Source organism: Pavona decussata, unplaced genomic scaffold (assembly GCF_977016875.1).
Source record: "Pavona decussata unplaced genomic scaffold, jaPavDecu1.1 SCAFFOLD_61, whole genome shotgun sequence".
NCBI lineage: Eukaryota > Metazoa > Cnidaria > Anthozoa > Scleractinia > Agariciidae > Pavona > Pavona decussata.
In genome coordinates this window covers 1,842,215-1,864,939 of record NW_028145482.1, presented here as the reverse complement: position 1 = coordinate 1,864,939, position 22,725 = coordinate 1,842,215, and the positions used below count along the sequence as shown (strand labels likewise).

General features: G+C 38.6%; 2 protein-coding genes across 11 annotated transcripts in view; one reads left to right on the top strand and one right to left on the bottom strand.

The window, feature by feature from the left end:
* The first annotated feature begins 3,456 nt into the window (after window positions 1–3,456).
* On the top strand, window positions 3,457–6,537 carry LOC146479022 (uncharacterized). Its single transcript, XM_085111149.1, has 2 exons — window positions 3,457–4,171; window positions 5,885–6,537. The coding sequence occupies exons 1-2, from the start codon at window positions 3,784–3,786 to the stop codon at window positions 6,163–6,165; spliced, it is 669 nt and encodes a 222-aa protein (XP_084967275.1). The 5' UTR covers window positions 3,457–3,783; the 3' UTR covers window positions 6,166–6,537.
* Window positions 6,538–10,125: 3,588 nt separating this feature from the next.
* LOC146479020 (uncharacterized) overlaps window positions 10,126–22,725 on the bottom strand; it is a 42,564-nt gene continuing 29,964 nt past the window's right edge. For all 10 annotated transcript variants that reach the window (XM_085111280.1, XM_085111282.1, XM_085111281.1 and 7 more), the window contains 5 exons: window positions 21,354–21,689; window positions 20,667–20,981; window positions 19,757–20,071; window positions 12,547–12,858; window positions 10,126–10,703 (listed from right to left, as the gene is read on the bottom strand). In XM_085111280.1, coding sequence (XP_084967406.1) covers window positions 10,606–10,703; window positions 12,547–12,858; window positions 19,757–20,071; window positions 20,667–20,981; window positions 21,354–21,689 — 1,376 coding nt within the window. In that variant the 3' untranslated portion in view covers window positions 10,126–10,605. The remainder of the gene's footprint in view (window positions 10,704–12,546; window positions 12,859–19,756; window positions 20,072–20,666; window positions 20,982–21,353; window positions 21,690–22,725) is intronic.

Sequence of the window (22,725 nt, the reverse complement as noted above, 5' to 3'; positions counted from 1 at the left end):
TATTTAAATTTGCGTTTCCAAGTGGCATGAGTTTTCCTGTTGCCATCCCATGTCGGAACTGATAATTTCTCAAGTCCGTGATTAACGTTCTTTTGCGAGCCTTACGCTTCGGCCATTTTTGTCACTGCTTCTGCCATAACATCAAGCGCATTGTGTTCAACGGACGATTTTTTAACACCGCACGCCTTTGGATAAGTTGCGAATTTTTCACTACATTGTAGAAAATCAACTTTGGCTTTTTCTCCGAGCTCTTTATCAACTTTCATTAATTCTTCGGAACCTTCTGTGCTAACTTCACACAACTTGTCCGCAATTGTCTCTTGATGCTTTTAACGTTCTGTACTTAATTTCTACTTCTTTGTAAACGTTTTCGAGTATGTTTATCACTGGTTGGACTTCGAATAGCACCTTAAATTCTTAAGGAGATCGTATAATGAACCTATTGTACTTTCCCTTTTTACAATTAGCATTGTTACGTCGACTTTAGGAGGCTTTTTTCCACGCTACTATTTCACGACTAAATTGCTTAAGCTTACTAACAGTGTGGTACGTTGTACTATATACTTAGATAACTTATTTGCTATCCCGCCGATTACTTGTAATGGACATTGTAAAAATATCTTAACTATTGTTAATTATCGTAGGGAATCAAAGTTCAAAAAGTTCTTGAAATTAATTCTGAACTGGTATTTTCTACGAGTCTTAAAAAATAAACTACGATGTCACAGTTTCTCACACATCTCAAGTTCAACAGTTTCCCAACGTACAATTGGTTGTCGGATTCTCCAGCGCCAACAGTTGCTGTATCTCCTGAACTTGTCTTTGACTGTCTTGCTCCGTTTGTTTCTTGTTTCGATGAACAAATAAGGAATTATTTTACCTTCGGTTTGGCTGCAGACTCGACTGTCCTGAATGCTGCTTGATTCTTTGTTGTCCTGAGCTTTCACTGCCTTTTGTCGCGAACATGTGTCGTTCTCTGGGCCGTTCGTGGGCTTTAGACTTGAACCATCGGATTCTTGAGTTTGTGCCGTCGTCGTCTGCTCCTTTCTTGAACAGAATTTTTGACTGAATTGGATATATGTTTATCCTTTCGGAAGAGACGTCGACCAAGCAGATTTTTGAACAAACACTGAGTTTAATAACAATTAAGTTTTGTGTTTTACGTTGTCAAACTACAAAGGGAAAAAAAGAGAGAAATAAACGTTACAATATTTTACAGATACAGCTAACTACAGGAATTGCAAAAGGTACAAGAAAATCACTAAAACTACTTATAATTCTGGTTGCCTTCTCTTCTGCTTTATGAAGCGAGGCACGTACTGACCTATTTATTCTTTTACAAAAATATGCATGATATGTAAAACACGTATCTTTTAACACGCTCCTTTTACAAAGTCCCAACTTTTACGTCAAAAATATGTGCATTATACCAAACACTTGCACTGGGTTGCAGTGATTTATCTGATTTGAAATCACTTGCAAAACTGTATAATGGATAAAAAAAAACATGAAATAATTGACTGATAGTTCATCGTGCTGCCAATTGCTGAGCTCCTTTCTGCGGTTTCAAGTGTCCTGAATTACTCAGTCTGAATAGGATTCACCAGGTGCCACAGAGCAACGCACTTTCAACTTTTTGTATTGCCCAAAATCACTAACAGGCATCAGGAATGGAGTTCTTTCCAACATAACCAACTTTCTAGCAAAAGTAAATATCAAATTACAAAGAGAAAAATACATTAGTATCAAGAACAACACGCTCCAAGAATTCTATGATAAATGGAACTTTATTTATAGTAGCTAGAGTAAGTTAAACATAATTTGCTGACTACCGGATACTATATATTATATTACATCATGTTAAAATTGCAGTAAGCATAGAGATTGTAATTGAATATTTATAGACATTGCAATAAGATCTCCATATTTCAATTAATATCTAAGTTGGAAGTGTTGTATTGAAGGTATTGTTGTATAGTAAACCTGTAAGTCAATAAGTTTTCTATTAGTTATTGAATTGGTTGCGTTATATTGTAGGTATTGTGGTATTGTAAGTCTGCAAGTACTGTTGTATTATATGTGCTCTTTGTCAATAAATATATTCATTAATTAAAACAACAACAACAACAACAACAACAAAAACAAACCGCACTGTGGTAATTGTCAGATAAAACACCACAAAGTGCTTTATGAATTCCGTATAAACGACTAAAAAACGCTCTCAGTGAAGACAAAAAGACAAATAAATCTGCAAATTCCGCTAGTCAGTTTTAAAGCAAGGCGACAGTAGACAATACTGAGATTTGTGTCGCGCTTCTCCTTTGGGCTCCTGTTTGTTTGCGAGAAATAAATGGTACTGGAAACCGGACAACGAATACGCAGTGCCTCTTGCGTATCCTATCACTTAAGTCCTAAATGCCTCCCTTAAGGAACAACGCCTACCCAGCATGTGGAAACTCGCTGACGTCACACCAATTCCTAAAAGGAAGCCAGTTAAAGACGTAAAAAAAGATTTAAGAGTGCATCCACGATAGGATCAGGCAGGAGCGGCACAAGCTATCTCACCGATTTCGATGAAACCTGGCCAGTTTGAAGGAAATGATCCAAAACTACTTCTGCCTAAGTTTAAGGAAATTTGGGCAAAACCGGGGGGAGTTGACCACCCCCTTGTTTTTTTTTAACAAAAATGAGCAAAAATCACCTAAAAAATGGTCAAAAGTATAAGGCTCTACTCCCATAAGAATTCAACCAAATCTTTTCAAATTTTCAGTGAATGCTGTCATACCCAAAGACAATCTATTGCCTACGTTTCGTTCTTCTACGACTAGTTGCTATTACACAATTCGTCTCAGCCAAGACCCCCCTCTCACCCAATTGTGAAAACTGTTAAAATACCCAAAGTTTAGGCCAAAATATCTCCAGTGGCGGAGCATGCTTGGAAAACCAAGCATACCGTCTAAAAGGTGGGACTTTATACTAACATTATCTGCAAAAAAATCTTTGGCGGCAGTCACTAAATTATTCCTCAGCGCGGCTGCAAACACGTCGTCCACCACAGGGTACCCGCTTCAATTTTTTTCATCATAACACGCAAATTCGGTAATTATGACACAGAAACAGACAGAAAATGCCACAAAATGGTTACACACCATATACTTTAAGGAAATAGAACCATTTCGAAGGCTTTTGTTTGTCCTAAGCCATGTAACAAATAACAATCGGTGGCTTAATGATGGTCTCCGATCATTGTATAAGTGGACTACGTGAGAGAAGTTACTCTTCGCTAAGTCACGCACGCTAGTCACACAACACTATCAAACTGCTTACATTATTAATTCGGCTTGATCGTTAGAATGATTATATAATAAAATTTGCTTTTGTTCGTCTAATATTTGCTTGAAACTTGCACGCCTGAAATCGCATCTTGATACAAAGACGTTATCAAAAAGACCTCGTTCTACTGAAAATAAATTGATTTGCTTGCGACACATTGTTGGTCGCCTAATACGCCTAAAAAGGAGAAAAGCGTTTGGTTGTAAAATAATCCCTGGAAATTAATTCCTGGCAAGCGCTTACATTTTTTTAATTTTATAGCTTGATTCGATCTTCCGTAATAACCCAGATACATCAAAAGGTTGTTGAGATTCACAGGCTTTCTATAAATAGACTTTTGATTGGGAAAATGCGTGCAGGTGCATGGATGGTATTTCAGAGTGTTCCGCACCTACGCCGATCAGTTAGAGGCATACAATGCAGAGGTGAAAAGGTCTCTCGTTAAAAACAATGTCACAGTTCTCGTGCTCTTTTGCTGTGCACTGTACTAGTGCGTGTGATGTATCAACTAGATACCCCGATCGTACGCACTTTTTTCCCTTGAATTCTTGCGTCAGTGATGCAAAGGCGCATTTAAGAGAATTACAAACAACACAATCATGTGTAACCTCTGAGAGAGAGCTGATACTTGCTCGTGTCGGTTTGTTTGGCGAGAAGGGTGAGGATATGGTTATTTGCCCAAAGCATCGCGCTTTACTTGGAGTAAAATATTGTCCTTCAAGAAAGTGCCAGCATCCGCTGGATGGTCGCCGTAAGGGTAAAGTATCCAGAGGGGTGAATTTGAAAATGTCAAAAGAGATAAAGGAAACATGGGACGTTTTGGTTCCTGTGGGCTCAGGTAGGCGTGATCACTGAATGTAAATACAGTACTTATGCATGCTTTGGTTCTTGTTGATTTCGCCCCATGTAAGGGAATCAAGACAGGTTTAGATTCCGGATTCCCCGTACGGATTCCGGATTCCAGGTATTGTATTCTAGTCTTTGTCAGTGGAACTTGGGGTCTGGATTTCAATCGTTAGTGGGATTCCGGATTCCTTGAGCTGTATTCCGGGATTGCAAAGCCCAAGATCGCGGATTCCACAAGCAACAATTTCACGGATTCCGGAATCCGGATTCCCTTACATGGGGCGAATCATTGACTGATGCATCAGTTAATTCCAGTAGTGCCCATCCCCCTCCCGGGCAATAGTGGGGCATTTTCCTGCACTGTCTATCCCGGGGGTCGGGCATTAGCCTTCCACTCAATTACCCCGGAGCATTTGACCATCTCACTTTTTTTACCTTATAACATTTCCGCTTCTTCTAATGACCAATTCATCCATTGGCAAATTCAGTAAGTTTCTTCTAGAATTCGCCTAGAAAAAACGTACATGGGATGCTAGAGTTGCAGAATGGCCTATTTGGGACTAAATTTAGCCTGAATTACCTTAGATTTTATAGCAAGTAAGCCGAGAAAGGAAGAAACCAAAACATTTTTGAGCCCCTACCCCGGGGCATTTGAACAACGTTTTGTCCCGGCTGTGGGGCATTTGCCAGCTTATTTTCAAAATATCCTAATTCCCGGGGGTCGGCCTGGGGGGGGGGGGGGGGGGAGGAATGGGCACAGCTGGAATTGACTGATGCATAATAAACTAGTTTAATCAATTGTTTTATTAATAGAGACAATATTAGAAAAAGAAAGGAGTGTTTTTTTTCCTTTTTTTGTGGTGAGGGGGGGAGGAGGAAGGAGGATGGAAGATCTTGTAAGAAATTAGTTGAGTTATAGGGTATGATATTTATTTCGCAAAAGAAAAACAAAGAAATACTAGGCAATTGTGTAGTGAATTTAGATCTACAAGAGTTTGATTCTATTTTGAAATCTTCCAAGTCAATTTAACCCTTCCGTTGTTTTCTTTTTGTACTTTAGCTAGATTACCTTCTAAAAGGAGCCCATGATCATAGCCTCCTGCTTCTAATCGATCTTTTTTTCCAGGAGGGGCGTGGGGCAGGGCAAAACGCTCAAAAGTTACAGTGACTATACAGATATTTTTTCGCTAATCCTCAGGGTCAGGCCTTCTTATATGGAGCCGGGTGTCAATTAAGAATGAGTTTCCTAGAACGGGGCATGAAAATGAGCGCCTAGTTAGTCCATTGAAAAAATTAGTCAGATGTCTTATTAAAATTGCTGCTACTTATAAATTTAGCGTTGGCCTACGCTGGCCTAAGACATTGCGGGGATTTCTAGTATTTCCTGGTGCACTATTCACTAATACCTACAACAGGGTCAAATTTACAACCCCAATTTCAGTAGAAGAGGTTTCGGTTTCAGCAATGTTTTTTTTGGCGGGTCCTCTGGGGCTCTCCTTTGACCAGTAATGGCGGCACAAACCTATTTAGAATTCAGCCCGGTAAAATCCCTCCCTGTAGGAAATATAAGAATGTCTAAAGAGATGCAGGCAAGCTGTTTATTGCTTTAAATGCTCCAAATAATTTGATCTATCCAGCCTCTAAACTACAAACTAACAAACCACAATACTATCAAAACTCATTTCAGGTTTATTCCTGTACGCAGGGGTTTGTAGACACTGCCGTGGTGACCATCTCAAAACTGTAGGTTCTACGGAAGCGGATTCCGATGTGCGAGATCCCGGACCGGCGTCGACGTCTCACCCAGAGCCTTTGATTTACGAACCTTCAGGTTCCGCGGAGTCCGCAGAGGAAATAGTAGAGCTACCACAGTTACCGCCTGCTACGGAAGAACCCGAACAATTGTCAGCTGACCCTGTCCTTCACGTAAGATTCCAAGAAGATCTCATTAGTGAGGTAAGTTTTTCTTCGGCAGAGTGTGAATAAGTTTACTGATTTCAGAGGGGTGGTGCGTTTGCGTCCCTTGCTTTGTAATTGTTATCAGAATCCACTGATCTTTTAGAACGATTAAGGGAAGGAGGGGGAGGGGGCAATTGTTGCTTGATGAGCAAAACGTTTGTTCTCACAATTATTTGCATAAACTTTGAATAAGCTCGGGATTCGTTAGAATTGGCTGTAATACTGAGAGTCACTATAATTATGGTTGCATCATAAAATTTTCTTCTCTCAAAGAAAACCGGTCTTCGAGCATGCTTTGCGATCGTGGTTTCGAATTTCGAATGAAACGAAATTGCTTCGTGTTGCTCACTCTTGTTTATCGAACTTCATTTGAAGCGTATCGCGCGAAATTTGATAAAATATAATCATCAATAACTCTTAACAATTACTATTCAAAGCTTATTCTACTCCTGTTATTAATTTTAGAGAGGTTTGAGCAGATTCGTATAGCGTTGAAAATCAAAGCCAACGGGCGTAAAGTATAAAGGCTGACAGGAATTCTTTTTTGTAAACTTGTGGCGCCAAAATTTTCCCTGCACGCTGACTATAAGCGAACAATGCCAATATGATGGATTAATTAGGTATGTCCTAGATAAGGCTTTTTTTCTCTTCCAGCATAGCGATTGCAACTCTGACCCCAGCGACCGCCATTTAGACGCTTTGTCGCGGACGTCGTCTGGTTCCCAGGAGTCTTTTGGCGTAGCAGAGACGTCGGCAGAATGGCAGCCCACCCCTCAAATACAGCACCGCCTTTACTACCTTAATAATTTCCTCAGAATGGCTACTGAAGGAAGGGTCAGCACGGTGAGGTCACAGTGCCAATCTGACGTTCTTACCATGTCATCCAGAACCCAGCGCTACTACCGGAAAAAAGCAGAACAGGCTATTGAAGGCGTGCTTAAATCCATTGCCCCTGGCAACGCCTCCTGGCTCTACCAGCAAGTTATGCAACGGCGCACTCGTTTAAAAGTGGCGGAGGGTATTATAGTGGGTGAAAACGGTTACTTTGTCTCGAGGAGGGCATAGTAAGCATCGTTGTGTCGTAAATTTGGCGCCAACCAAGGTAAGAAAAGAAATAAGCAAGGCATTTCAGGGAGGAAATTAAACCATTCAGTGGTAACCAATAACCTGAAGTTTGGAATTTCTTCAGTTTTAATTAGATTGTTTTGTATCCTGTCAACACAGTATACAAAGTTCTTACTGCAAATCTAGTTAACAGACTCTAAAAACTTGGTTGGCAACATGAAAGATCAAAAGTAATGTTAATCAAGATTGGAAGCATGTTACAGTTGGTATAGTTATTTCTTTTTTATCGGAGTCTCTTCTATTTCATAATGAAATCAAAATTGAGAGTTCATTTTTGTCTATTTTTTATGCAAATGCATTTTTTCAAAAATAGTTTTCTGTTGGTGCGATTTTTTCTAGGATTTTAGCAACGTACATTCCAGTACTATGTAAATATATTGTTAAGGATTTGAGTTTGTCATTGATTTGAAGAATTTTAGTTCTAATCTAGGCTTAGTGGTCTAACATCTGTTACCGAAGCTAGTGAACAATATTTAGGGAATTTGTAAGCTATTTTAAGAAATAAGCTGGAGTTTCTGATATGCTACATGTGAGGGGGAACTCTCCTATGAAAGTGGCAGGGGAGTTTGTTATTAAATATAAATTTATGGTCAGTTGTTATTTGGCTGTTATTAATCTAAAATATTTCTGGTTAGGACATAACCCCGAAAACATGCAACAGGAATTGCAACTAATGTTCAATTTTAGTCCACCGTCAGGATTGAGATTGAGAAGAAACTGAATTACCTTTATTATAATTCATCTAGCCCGGGAGCTGTAAGTTATCGAGTTAATATACGGTCTTTACTTTGAACCACACCCACATAACGAGTTTCTAGTGTTTTAGTACGTGTACATTTGTAGTGAAGACACATAGCACTGCTCTGATTGCTAGTTTATTCTGAACTGATTTCACGTAACCTGTCTGTAACGTATTCCGCAATAGGCGCGCCGAAAAAAAGCAGAACTGGTTAAGAAATCCAACAGATTTACTCTATCAAACAACAACTTGACAACTCGTGAAGGCGCTGACACAAGAGCACATGCTACATGGAAACGAGGCCTACACCAAAAGGAGGCTTTACAAATACACCATATTGTTATTTCATGTTATACATATCTGGCTTGGATTGATTGTGGTATTACAGGTTAGCACCTTGGTTACTTTTATATGGGGTTTGCCCCTGGATTTTAAAATATCTAATTTTGTATGTGAATGTCTGTTAATAGTAAATCCTCTTGAAATAAAGGTCGTAATTGTTGATGAAAGAGGTTTGGTACAAGTTGCAAGTCGATAATATAATTGTGTGTGTAAGGTAAATGTTAAGATGTCTCTGTGTGCGTGAGAACCACGAAAAAGAACTCAAACATTGCTTACTAAGCATCCCAGAAGGGGGTACTCCGGATTTCAAGTGACGGGGATGATCGAAGGATCTTTTTAGGTTTGAAATTTTTTCATCACCGGGATTTGTTTTTTGGGTAGGAAAATTTGGCAAGTATTTTTTTGGGTGGCTTGATTTAAGTAGGGATTTTTGGGGGTATTCAAAACAATCTGAAGCTTCGTGGTAGTGCAGTCGGCCGCGTAGTTCTGTGAAAAAAAGTACAACCAAACTTGTTTTGCCGCTTTTTAATATTGGGTGTCTCGAGTGTTGTTAGAATGACTTACAGATGTGGAAAAGATAACTTCACTTCTTCTGTTCCCTAAAAATGCATTAAAAAATAATGCCCGCTCTGCAGGCAGTGTCCACGCATCGCGCAGAATGCCTATTGTTTTGTGGACATTTACTTACTGTACGGCAAAAATTATAGATCTGTAATATTAGCGGTGAAGCGTAAACTGAGTGACTCTCATTGGTCCAAATCTGCGCGCGCCGTGCTCTGCAGGGAATAACGCTTAGCTCATCAACTTGTTAGGGCGGAGCTTAAAGACAAAGGCCACATAAGCTATTGTTCATTCTATTGTTTTCTAATGTTGCACCTTCGCAGCATGGCTGAATAAGTGCGCAATTATTTGAATGAAAGATTGGCCCGCTTTATACTATTTGTGAATAGGACAAGTCTTACCCTCCGCCAAACCCACGGCAACAAATGTGGCGCCTTCGCAGGCATTCGAACCTACGAAAACTAAAATGTCGATTTTCAAATAAAGTGAATATACTTGTCGGGCCTGAATCTAGAGTAGCTTATGCTCGAAAAAACTCGTACACGCGTGCATTTTTTTCTTTGCGAAAAAAAGAAAAGCTTTAACTAGAACATTTTGCTAAAAAACGTAAAAAAGCTACAAGCTATGGCACCGCGTTTAACAACAACATGACTTTGCTCGGGTATGCAAATTTGTAAACAGATCACCTAAACCAAACTCACCATCTCTTGCCTAAACCAAATCCCTTCTGTGTAACTCTTGGATACTGTTGTTTACTGTAAGTGAAACATGGATCATTTCACATTGTGCATGTTACTTTTCCTGAAGTCCACGCAGGAACAATGAACAAATTTACAACGCAATTCCCTGGACAACATTGTTTTCTGATTACACACTCGTTTGCTGATGATAAGATGTCAAGAAACCACATCACATCCTGTTATGATCATACGCGTTTTGAGTCTGGTCTTAATTTATTCTTTGAAAACGCCAGATCTGTTTTGTTGTTCTCCTAAAAGTTCAAATCACTGTCACTTTAATCCTTATTTAGTCGTAAGATTTAATCTTGCAATACATTAAAATACATTTTATGTAAAGAATGTTCTTCTGAAAGAAACACTTACGGTTATATTTAAAAATACTTAGCTATATTTGGGACATTACATGAAATCCCTATATACATCACTGATTTAAAGTGCTTGTATTAGAAAAATTTGTCAAACACTATGGTGTGCGCGTGTCAAAAATACTAAGTTTGCCTCGACACATTTAAATTAAGCCCTTGTCTATAAGATCGCAGTCTTAAAAGGTAGGCTTTGAGGATCTGCGATTCAAGAATAAACAACCACCTCAAAAACTCTGATCTCAGAGTTGATTGTGGCAAATCTCGCATCAGAAGTCTCAAACACCGTCGGCAAAACAACTCCAACGTGAGAATACGGTCTGAGGTAAAAAAACATGTCCATTTAAACTTTTGGACGTTTTGGAAACCAACTTTCCCAACTCAGGTTTTTAAACATCAGCCTCAGACTCCGCCTATCAGTGCGTCATGGACTTTGCCGTTTTGTATTCCTTGTCCGTCACAAAATTGAGTATTAGTCTTGAGCAAAACTATTAATTGGTCAAGAGCAAATCTGTACGTCAATGTTTGCAAGAACATCTGTCTGTTAAGCTTTTGCAGGATCACGACAATAATCCTGTACTGACTCTGCAACGACAGGTCATGTTGACTCCTCAGCGTCATCGACCGGGCTCTTGCCAGTAACCCCTTGGCATCTGTCACAGTCACAAGATTTCAGAAGATTTGGGATGCAGCGATCTAAACAAATAGAAAAATAAAAGAACTCAGCTTTAAGAAAACTGCATTATATCACAAGCTTGTAACGACTGGAAGCAGTGGCTCCACTGAGTGTCTCACAGTTGGCCGACAGATTTACCTTGTTAGAAAAAGGAAAAAAATGTTGGCCGTCTCTCAGCCGACTATTGGTCGCTTCTCAGCTGACAGTTACCGACAGTCAGCCAGCAGGTTTATTGGGGAGCTCTTCTTCAACCTTACCGTTGATTAGACTTTAACCTGTCATCATCATCAGCCATGTATACACACGATTAACAAAATACGACAATCGCATATAGCATTTAACAATGCAGTGAAAATTAAACTGCTGAGGTGAGCCCATCAATTTCAAACTGAGAAATAGCTATAGGAAGGAAATGGGAAACCACACAAGACAAAGAAAAAAATTATTAAACATTGCAGTTGGAATTAAGGTAATTGTGAAGAACAGCTCACGTCGGTTGACTGTTGGCCGACTGTCGGCCAACTGTCGCTCGACAGTCTACCGACAGTTGGCCAAATGTCGACCGACTATCGGCCGACAGTCGGCCGACAAACAGCCGAACCTTCTGGACTAGTTTAAACATTGTACTTAACCGGCTTGGACTGGCCAACGGGGCCACAAGGGAGCAAGTCCAGCAAGCCGTGAGTGATAAAGATGGTAACTCATGGAATGAGATTGGGAAGGGTTATTTTTAGAATGAATCTGTGTTGAACCACACAGCACAAATGGCACAGATGGAGAATCAGAGAATCCAGTCTGCGGTGAAGGTTGAAGTTCATCTCAGTACTTTAACTTTCACTACAGAGTTATTTTGTTTTAAACAACAAACAGACCAAACAGTTACAAGTATGATTATAGACTAGACTGGATCATACATCAAATCTTGTTAGCAATTAATCAAGTCACTTCTGTAACAACATCTGAGAAAAAAAAAAGCAAAAAGTGGAACTTTTGGTAAGCACAAAGACAACATGCAGTTCCCTTTTTGGTTTCAAGAGAGTACTCAACTGTCCTCTACAGCCATTACTATGAATGTTCTTGGGCTAACGATAATTGTTAGGATGCCTGCGTTAATTTTCAATACTAATTAATACTAGTATTTTCAATACTGCCTAAGTTAATTTTCAATACTGATTGAAAATGTTTGAGGCCCATTATGGTGAAATGTTTATTTTTATCCATGTATTTCTTATTTAATGTTTGTAATTATTCTTATATCATTGTCGCTGAAAAGACCAATTTAGGGAGCAACAATTAAGAATTATATTGATACATGTACCTAAGGTCCAGCTCACCATTACTTGTCTTTAACAGATTCATTAATACTGCACCTTTGATTGATGTATGAAATTTTATTAATATGGCTTACGATGTAAATTTTAATTCATTTTTTTTAGCTAGAATTTAGTTAGGTGTCCACTATTAGTAGAGGGGACTTCTCCCCTCAGCTACATTTCTTGACACGTTAATAAAGTTATTATTATTATTATTATTATTATTATTATTATTATTATTATTATTATTATTATTATTATTATTAACATGAGGACTCTGAAGTTCAGGATTCGATCAACCGTTACGTTTTTCACTGCCGTCATTCAGTGTAGCAGACCACTTAGCAAACAAAGACGTTTGGTTAACTGGTATCAAAAGGTCATGTTCAAGCGCTGTGATTGGCGAATTTCGATCCAGTTTGTCGGTTTCTGTATTTTTATGGTCAGTCGGTTGTCTCTGTCATCATGATTGACAGGAGTAAAACATGCAAATAGTAGCTGGGTTTTGAACTTCAAAGGCCGCATGTTATTGAAAGGCGCAGTAATATACCTGGGAGGTAGACATCCATCACAATAAAGACATCATCTCTGGCAATGTTATGTAGGGCCCAAATGAAGTCTACTATTGTTAACCGTGGCTTTGAACTCCCAAGATGACGTACAAGTGCCTCTGTAGGACATTCAAGGTCTTCTTGTGGGGGTGCAAGGTCATCTACGATGTCCTTGTCCATTCCCAAACTGTCTGCAAGGTGCCTCCATCCCAACACCTTGTTGGTGCGTGGTTTCCGATTCAGCATGTCACACACTTCATGCATCAAATACAAGTCTCCCATCAAGTCCTTTATCGACGAACTTTGTGTAACTATAAAGACACCAAGACACTAATCACCCATCTGATAAGAGTCTTAAATGGATGACATCAGTCTGTATGTGATGCACATCTAATTTAACCACACCCACACACTTGTGCAACTAAATCTCAAATAACAAGCGATGGGTCAAGATGGCTGGATAACAGCCAAGTTATCTTTTTGCCTTTTTGTTTTTTTGCAAAGAAAAAGTCGAGATTCGTGAAAACGCTAAAAAAATCAAAGGCTCCTGTGAGCCAACTCGTGAATGCAGATGACACATCAGTAATTGAAATTAAGACGGCTACGAACACTTCCTTGAAAGCTAAAAGAAATTATATCTTTGCCCGTTTATGTAACGAGAAATAACCATTCTTGTACTAAAAAAATCGTTTTGGCCCTCGTGCCCGGCTTTCCGGTGAGCCCACCCATAAAAACCGCCAGCTACGCAGGCTACTTTCCTCGAGCTGATCTCACGAAGGGAAATCTGTGGAACAAAGTGTCGCATTACATTTCATGCCCGGCATAAATGCGTGAAATTTTTCCTTTGGAGTTCAGTCGATGCAATCTTCAAGTAAAAATAATTTGAAATATGACTAACTCTTGCTAAATAAGAATTATTTCAATGAAAGCTAGTTGTCTGTATTTTGGTTCATTATTTAATGAGCATACCAAAAAGGTTTTGATCCTGTACACATGCATTTTACTAAATTCTGCACGGTATGTATTAAACAGTTGATGAAAATTCATTGACCGCGTCCTTTTGCTTACCCATAAATTACCAGATGTAAACTGCAAAAATGAAACATTTTTCCCCCCCTGAAACCTCTATGAAAGCTGAAGGAATCTAAAATTGTTCATTTCACCAGAAATTTGCAAAATTTTGTTTACGACATAACTGATGCGTGACATGGCATGGCCCCTTTTGCGTGAAAACTGACGGCCAAACTTATGTTTTTCAGCTAATCTACTTGATATAATACGTTTGTATAAGAAGCAAAAATATGATGAAAGATGTCGAGTTTTCATGTATGCAAATAGTTATGATTAGCAGTGAACTTATCAGTTAAGAGTGCTTCTTTCAGCCAGACATTTTCTGGCGGGAAATATTTTTTGGGGGCAAACTTTCAAGTAGCGCAACGCAATATCACGCAATATTTCTGAGTAAAACTATTCAGTTAGTTCGATCGCGAAGGGAGGATAGGTTCAAAAATCGGTGAGGCCTACAACAAATAAGGCCACTAATGCTAAACATACATCAACTTAAGTCACGTAAATGCTCGTCTTGTTTATTCAAAGATCATGCCGACACTTCACTAATTTAATTTTTAAATTTAATTATTTTTAAATTCAATTATTGTTAAATGAAATTATTTTAAATTCTTAAAAGACGCCGCACTTTGTAGAAAAAAACGAAAAAACCTAACTTTGCTCAGTTTCAACGAAAAATCTCCATTCTTACACTAATTAAAATGATTGTCAAATTATTCTCTACAGATTGAGTAAGAATATCCTGATGCGCCGTGAAAAGAAAATTTTCGCGTGTTTTTTTCACTAATTGAATTTTTCAATTAAATTATTTTTAAATTCTTAAAAGACGCTGCACTTTGTGGAAAAAAACGAAAAACCTATTACTTTGCTCAGATTAGACGAAAAATCTCCATTCTTACACTAAAATGATTGTCAAATTGTTCTCTACAGATTGAATGAGAATATCCTGATGCGCCGTGAACATAAATTTTCGCGTGTTTTTTCCCACTAATTGAATTTAAAACTCATTCACTGCGCATGCCCGAAAGTTAACGACAGAACCGACCAACCAACCAAGTCAAAAAGTCCACCATCGCTATAACTCGTTCATTGCGCATGCGCGCATTCACGAGTTAAAAATGCAATACAAATTAGAGTGAAGATTTACAAGTCTTAATCTAGAAATCAACAACCACACCCACACTTAAAGGCTTAAAATGAATCGCAGATTCAAGCTGCTTAAGGAAGGTATGTTCAGACCAAAAATGCAGCAAAGTGGACGGATTACACGAAACTCATCATCTACAGGGCGAGGAGCAATTTCTCCAAGCAAAGCAGTTACCACCGCGTCGAGGAGCTATTCTCGAGTATACCAATTATTGTAACTGGATTTCAGGGTAACCTTTGAGCCACTGTACACCTTATTTCTTGTTTCCCTGGACTGTTCCTTGACCACAGTGAATCACTTAAAGACTGTGAAGGATTGTGAAGAGGGTAAATGAGAAGAGTCTCATCCATCGCATGGAAGTTTTCAGAAAGAGAGCGTGTAACTGCATGCAGCGTCGGTCATGGATGACAAAAATTATCTGCAAAGAAGCACGACTGAAATACTTTTCTTTCCTAAATATCCTGTTATGACATCTTTCCAAGCCTCGCCTAGCTCAGTGGAGTTCTTCCCTAAACCGCTTTTTCCCACCGAGTCGTCCTTTGTTCAAACCACGGCTGCATGACAGTTTCCCTTAAAGTGTTACATCTGATTCACCGTTAGTGTCGATATCTAATGAATTATGTCACTGTTTGGCACAAAGGCTAACTTGTTCATTGAAGTTAGTTGCTCATGCTTAATTGTTTGGATTGTGGTGCTAGTGTGTTCCAGTAAACTTCTCGCGTGAGTCGGGAATTTCTTTGTGACGATTGAGCTACTTCACCTTCTGATCAACTGATTACTTCGGTCAAGTTCGTTGTCTAAACTTGTGTCAGGCCCACATTTTAGCACACACACACACACACACACACACACACACACACACACACACACACACACACACACAAAAAAAAAACTGATTACCTCGGTCGAGTTTGATGTCTGAACTTGTGTCAGGCCCGCGTTTTAGCAAATTTATTATGTTTTATTTATAACGCTACCTCTCCTCTATGAGAAACCGAAGCTTCGTCAGCTCTTGAAATATAAAATCTTCCAACATGTCACAAAACATCGCCCATATATTTGTTACCATTCAAACTAAGTACAGTCCGAGCTTGTGCGCAAATCAAAATAATTATTCAAAATGGTGTGGAAATGGTACCAAATCCAACCAAAGAAGTGTGTCGGTTACAGAGAACACCCACTAAACCACAGCACACTCAACAGATTAGGATGCGTTCTCTATCATCGAAAGCAAATATCCAAAAAAAAAAAAAAATAAATAAATAAATAAATAAATAAACACACACTTAACAAGATTAGAATATGTATATTAGAAAAACAACAACAAAAACAAAAAAACACAGGCCTGATGTCATATCATCTAAACTCTGAAAATCACCTGGGGTCACGATAGCCAGACAACTGACAAACCTATATGAACAGAGCTAAAACGACACACACGTTTCAGTCACTGGGGTTGCACGACCAAAGCCAGCATTCAAGAAAGACAATGGCACTACAAGGGGAAATTGCCACTCTTCGGCTATATTAAGCTAGCGTCTGCAAGAGAGGCTACACTTCGATAAGCAAAACTGCTCATTTCAGCAAACATCAAAAGCAAACATGACAACCTTTAAACGAGCTTACCCTAAAAATCCCAGGAAACGACTTGACTGTAAGAAAACGAAATTCCACAGAGCGATAAATCCCCCTTCGGTGTCAAACGTAATCGATAAGATCAAGACATAAACACTAAATTTACATACAGCCGAACACAACACTTCATTCGTTTCTATCTCTGGAGGCAATACAGTACAATACAATACAATATTTATTTTGCCACATACAACAATTACAGATGGAAAAAAAATGATGAAAATTGGCGAAAGAAAATAAATGGCGAGAAAACCTGAAAGAAACCACGAGGCTTATAAAGTCAGGCTTCCTCACTTTTAAAAAATAGCTATCTTATATTAGAATTACAATATGGACTTATGATAATTAACTTTGACCGCGCACACGTACACACACACACACGCACACACATATTAAGTACGTTAGTTGAGAAATACAGCCTTACAGAAGTTAATACCTAGAGAGAAGAAAATCTTTAAGCTTTCTTTTAAAAGAAGCGGTGGAGGGAGAACTAGTTATGTCAGAATTTAGCGAATTATAGAAGTTTGGACCTTGAAAGTAAATTGAAAACTTCCTCGTGTTCGTTCTGCACAGTGGCAAGCGGAAGGACTGAGCATTCCTAGTATTATAATTATGGATTTGACTATTCAGTAAAAAAAAGTTATTGAATTTGGAAGGGAGTGTAGAGTTCTTGAATGAAAACATAAAAGTACCTAATTGAAACGAATGGATATCGTGAAATTTTAAGAGTTTAAGTTCCTTAAAAATAGGGCCAGTATGGGCAATGTATGTAGAATTGCTTACTATTCTTAACGCACGTTTCTGTAAGGTTACAATTCTCTGAAGGTTTGACTTATAGGTACCAGCCCAAGCTAAATTGCAATAATATAAATATGGAAGGATCATAGAATTGTATAAAGTACGAAGGGAGTGAGTAGAGAGAAAGAATCTAGATTTATGAATAATACCTATAGATTTGGATAATTTATTTGCTGTTAAGGATATATGCGATTTCCAGGTCAAATTGTCATCTAATAAAACACCCAAACACATGGTCTCAGAAACACGAAGGATAGGCTGCTCATTTATGAAAACTTGAAATTCAAAGGATTGCTTCTTTTGCCAAGGCTTGAATACCATAAAATTAGTCTTGGTTTGCTGCAAACCAGGTTGACAAACAGGATCATTATGAGAGATAAATAGGTTTGTATCATCAGCAAACAAGATTGCATCAAGCAGGGAAGCATTGTTCAAATCATTAACATACAGGATAAAAAATAAGGGACCAAGAATGGAACCTTGAGGCACCCCACAGGAAATCCCCTGTGGGGCAGATCTAACGTTATTAAATTCGACAAATTGTGTCCTTTCAGAAAAATAACTTTTGACCCATTCTAGTGCCAGACCACGGATCCCATAATGATTGAGTTTGTCAAAAAGAATGTCGTGATTTACCGTATCGAACGCTTTCGAAAGATCTAGGAATACTCCAATGGCATGTTCTTTTCTATCAAATGCAGAAGAAATTTTGTCACACAAATCAATAAGCGCAAGGCTAGGAGAGCGATTTTTTCTAAAGCCATATTGATTATCACATAAGATATCAGAGTCATTGAGATAATTTATAATACGGTTGTAAATTATTCGTTCCAAAAACTTTGAAAAGCACGGAAGAACAGAAATAGGTCTGTAGTTGCTGAAGAGAGCTTTGTCACCTGATTTAAAAATAGGTACGACACGAGCAATTTTCAATTCATCCGGGACGATACCATGAGTAATGGAGAGATTTACAATGTGTGTTAATGGAGAAGAAATGCTGCATATAGATCGCTTTATGATAGACATAGGGATATTGTCATACCCAGCCGATTTTCCCGCCAGAAACGTAGATGCGACATCTATAATCTCCTCCTGGGTTGCTAAATTTAGGAACATTGACTGAGGGAAATGACCAGGAAGAAAGTTCTTATACGAGGTCGTAGATTGACTTGAGGCAAAATATATATATAACAAAACCCGTTCACTTAACTTTAAAGATTCAAGGCAATTCGATGGGTGAAAGGCTAAGGGTTAATAAAATAGGAAACTAAAACTTGAGGTTCACAATAAATTTCATTTGGCGTCCAGTGTGATTGCAAGATCGATTCACCAGAACCGAAATGTCAACAATGAAAGTTTGCTAATGCACAGCGACAATCATCGCAACGCTTGACGTATTTCTATATTTGTGTTCACTCGGATAAAGCCAAATAGCAACTTTACCAAGATTGAAAGCTTCTTCCGATGTTATGAAACGCTGACAAGACAGAAGCTGTCGTTTGAAAGAAATATTAACATACTGAAAACAGCAAGATTTTGGTCACGTGCTAGGCAACCAAAATCGTTCACATGTATCAAGTTCCATTCGGTAAGAACACAACGTGAGGAAAAAAAATAAGGAGGTTCTTGGAAGAAAAACTGGACACTTTTTTGTCGATTGGCAACCACATGAAACCACCAAAAGGACGTGTACGTCCACCTTTGCGTTGCATCGCGTATCGAAAGTAATCAAAGTGCATGTGTAAAGCCCCGGCTAAATGGTCTAATATTGTTGTAAATTTGTTAGTTCAACAATGTTGAAAAGCCGACTAAACGATTCAACATTTGTGAAATGTTGGCGGAAATGTTTGATCGAAAGGAAAACATTCTTTTAACAAAAAATGCTGAACACACGTCATCAAACATGGGGTGCTAAACGTTTACACATTGTTGAACTAACAAATGTTGTACAACAATGTAAGATTGTTTAGCCGGAGCTTTTTTATATGTTTTGCGTGTTAAGCAAATAATATTATGTACATAATGCATTCCCGCAATGTAGCATGGCGTCCACGAATCCCTGTAGCTTAGTTTGATGCATCAGTACCGCTTTTATTACGGTTGCCCGGCTATTCACATCTGCATTCACGAGTTGGCTCACAGGAGCCTTTGATTAATTTACCCAGGGAAATGCCTAAGATATTCTAAACAAAAGTCAATGGACTTCTCTGTTTAAAGCCAGGCTAGCTATATTGATGTACAAGATATACAACAGCTGAAGACCTGCTGCTATGATAAGAAGGACTGTATAGAAAGCATTTCAGGCTAGATGGCATTTGTATATAAGAAATGACTGTTTATTCATTAGTGTCATTAGTGTATATGTAAGTTAGTTATAACAGATACATTTGTTAAGATGTTATTGATGTAAATACAACAGATATCAATGTAAATACGTATGTACGAAAAATAATGGCAATAAATATGTGAAAAAAAAAAAGAAGGACTGGTAAGGTGTTGGCACTTTACAACGAACTACTCACATTGATAATAATAAATTACAATGACATTAAGTTTCTTACCCTTTGCACTTTTCTTGACAGCATTTATAACATCAGGTCTACGTATCTGCCGCAAGTGTGTGACCAATTCTGCAATACTCAAACCGGGTTTCTTGACCTTTAACAGCTTAAACAGCTGCTCTGTTGGGTTGGTGGTATCGCAAGTTTCAAAGCTCTTGAAAATTTTCCTTGATATGTCCAACTGTGCAGCCAGGGATTGCCAGTTTTTCAAACCCACTTTCTGCATGTCCAATAAAAATGCCATCTCTCCAATGACATCTGGATTGATGTCAAACAGACTGCTCACAAATGTATCATCAGTCAGCAAGTCGCCGCCTAGAACAACACAAAAAACGCTTAATGAATTTCACAGAATGAAGGCAAGTGGATCTGATATTTCAGACGTTTGCCACGGTCCTACTTTCAATGCATGAATACAGAGACTGGCAACTAGGGCTAACCTGGGAATCATCAGTGCACCTTAACCTTTGGCCTACATTTTACCCCTAGTCTGCAGTTTGTGGTCAGTCTGCATTTTATTTGCAGTGTACCTCAGTGCCAACGGGTATGGAGATATGGGGTAGCCCATCTATGAAAGTTTTAGCATTCCAACGATGAGGGGGTTGAACAATACTCCTGGTTACAACATTTTACGAAAATTGAATTGAATTGACCTTATTTATTTGTAAAAGTAAAAAAAAGAGACATAAATATACATTAATAAAAGGGACATTCAAAGACACAGGAAACATCGAGGGGATCTAAGAAGAAATTATGACGCTTATAATAATATCCCCCCCCCCTTATTAACTTCCAGTAGTATGGGCTATGTAGGCCCTTACAGTAATTGAACTTGGCCTTAAACTGTGTAATGTATTTTTGAAATCATCCCAAACTTTTTGGCCAGGATTTTAAATTGTTTATTACTCACCTTCATTCTCCATAATTTGTTCATATTTTATGAGAACATCAATTACATCTTGCCTCCCAATTGAGCGCAATCCAGCCTTCAAACGACCAATCGTGGTCTCAGGGCTACAGGTCTGCATGTACTCAAACATGACCTCTGTTGGACTGTGAATATCTTTGCCTTTAAAGCTCTGATATTCTTGTTCTTCAATATCAAAATACTCAGCAGCATGCTTCCAACATTTGCATGCACCATATTTATATTCTTTATCGAGACTTCTACTGAGTCCCTCTAAAATCTCCAGGTGGTCAAGTATGGTCTTGGAGAGTGGGTCACCTAAAAGTCAAATCACAAAATTAAAAGTACACGGGGTTAAATATGTCATCTATTTTCTCTATTTGCCTTCCAAAAGTCAAGAAAGGTCCTCATAGTCCTTAAATTGGCACAGTACTAAAACGTACTGTGTATATACATAGTATGAAGATACTGTGCACTATTATCGATTCTTGCTCCTGACCTATAGTTTAAACATAGTGTGGCCTGCATGTGTAATCAGAGCCAGGACTCTGAAGGCCAAAGGCATAGTTTTGCAAGCCTTTTTTTTTCTTTTTTCACTAACAGATGAGAATTTTTTTAATAGTTTTAATAGGTTCAGTTGCTGTGAGGAAACTCAAGCTGTAAGGAATCACAAATCAAATAGATCATTACTTAGATTAATCTTTGTCTTCTCCTCTAGCAGGCTTCGGGGCGATGCACTTATAGACCGCTTCACTTTAGCATGCTCCTCCTTCTGAGGGGGTTCAAGAGAGGGAAATGTGTGTCTCCTGGTGTCTTTAGGTCGGTTATTGTTTAATGCATCACCAAGCACTTTGCCATTGGCGACAACTGGCTGAAAACCATCTGGTATAATTTCCCTTCTCTGTGGTTCCTCCTTGTGAGGCTTAGCAGGTAAATCCACAGTCAATTTTTCTTTGAGGGATTCTGGTACATGAAAGGATTGGTAGGAAGTCTCAGTTGGAGATCGGCGTCCATAAGCTTCAAGGTCTGGAAAACATTCAAGGTAGGAGGATTTAGTGACAAAACCCCTTGAGGTGGCTGGTGTATTGTATTGGAAAATAATATGGTAACGGTATTGGTAATTAATATATACAGCATTTTCTATATACATATTCAAATGCAGTTTACGTTACTTCAGTGCAAGGGTGAGATCGGACATCAGCATATATAGGAGCCACCGACAGCCGCTGTCAGCCCATTATCGATCTCATCCAACCCACCCAACCCATGAATTATGAAATAGCACAAAGATGAAATCAGCACACCGGCAACTCCATGCCCTACTCTTTGCGATTAGTGTGTGACTTCTTTAACGTCCCACAGGGTTATGAACATTTAAGTGTTGTGAGATGGGACCTACGGTTTATCATCCTTACCCGAGAAGATTAGAAAGTCTAACCATTTGCAGATGTTATTACAAGGCAGCACTTTCTCCTCAGTTATTTAAAGACCCTAAGTGTTGGTCCAGCCGGGGTTTGAACCCACGACCTCTGGCATGGCAGTCTGATGCTCAACCAACTGACCCAACTAGTCGGCGGTCAAATAATACCCAATATAATGCCCAATGCTTAACGATTGTTTGAAAAATAAATCACAAAATTTTGAGGACAATCTTGAAGACAATTTTAGGGCATTATCATCTGATATACCATTGAGCCTTGGAGAGTTTTATTTAGTTTATAAACCAACAATTAATTTCTGAAACGTGTGCACTTTACTGTAGAAAAGACAAAACAGCTTAAGTGATGGCCATGGCATTATTGCATGCGAATAAATGCCAGCTGACTAGGTTATTAGATTTCATTAAATGGTGCTTAGATTACAAGTATGACCTAGAATTGTATGTAGTTTCTTGGTATTTGTCATGAAAAAAACAACAACAACAACAACAATCAAACGACTGTTATCGTCTGATAAACACTGTCTGATTTTGTACCATGTGATGTATTTTATCCCATATAAGAACATGTAGATTAATCAGTGGGTTTTTAATATAAATATTGCACACCCTGAAAAAGTGTCA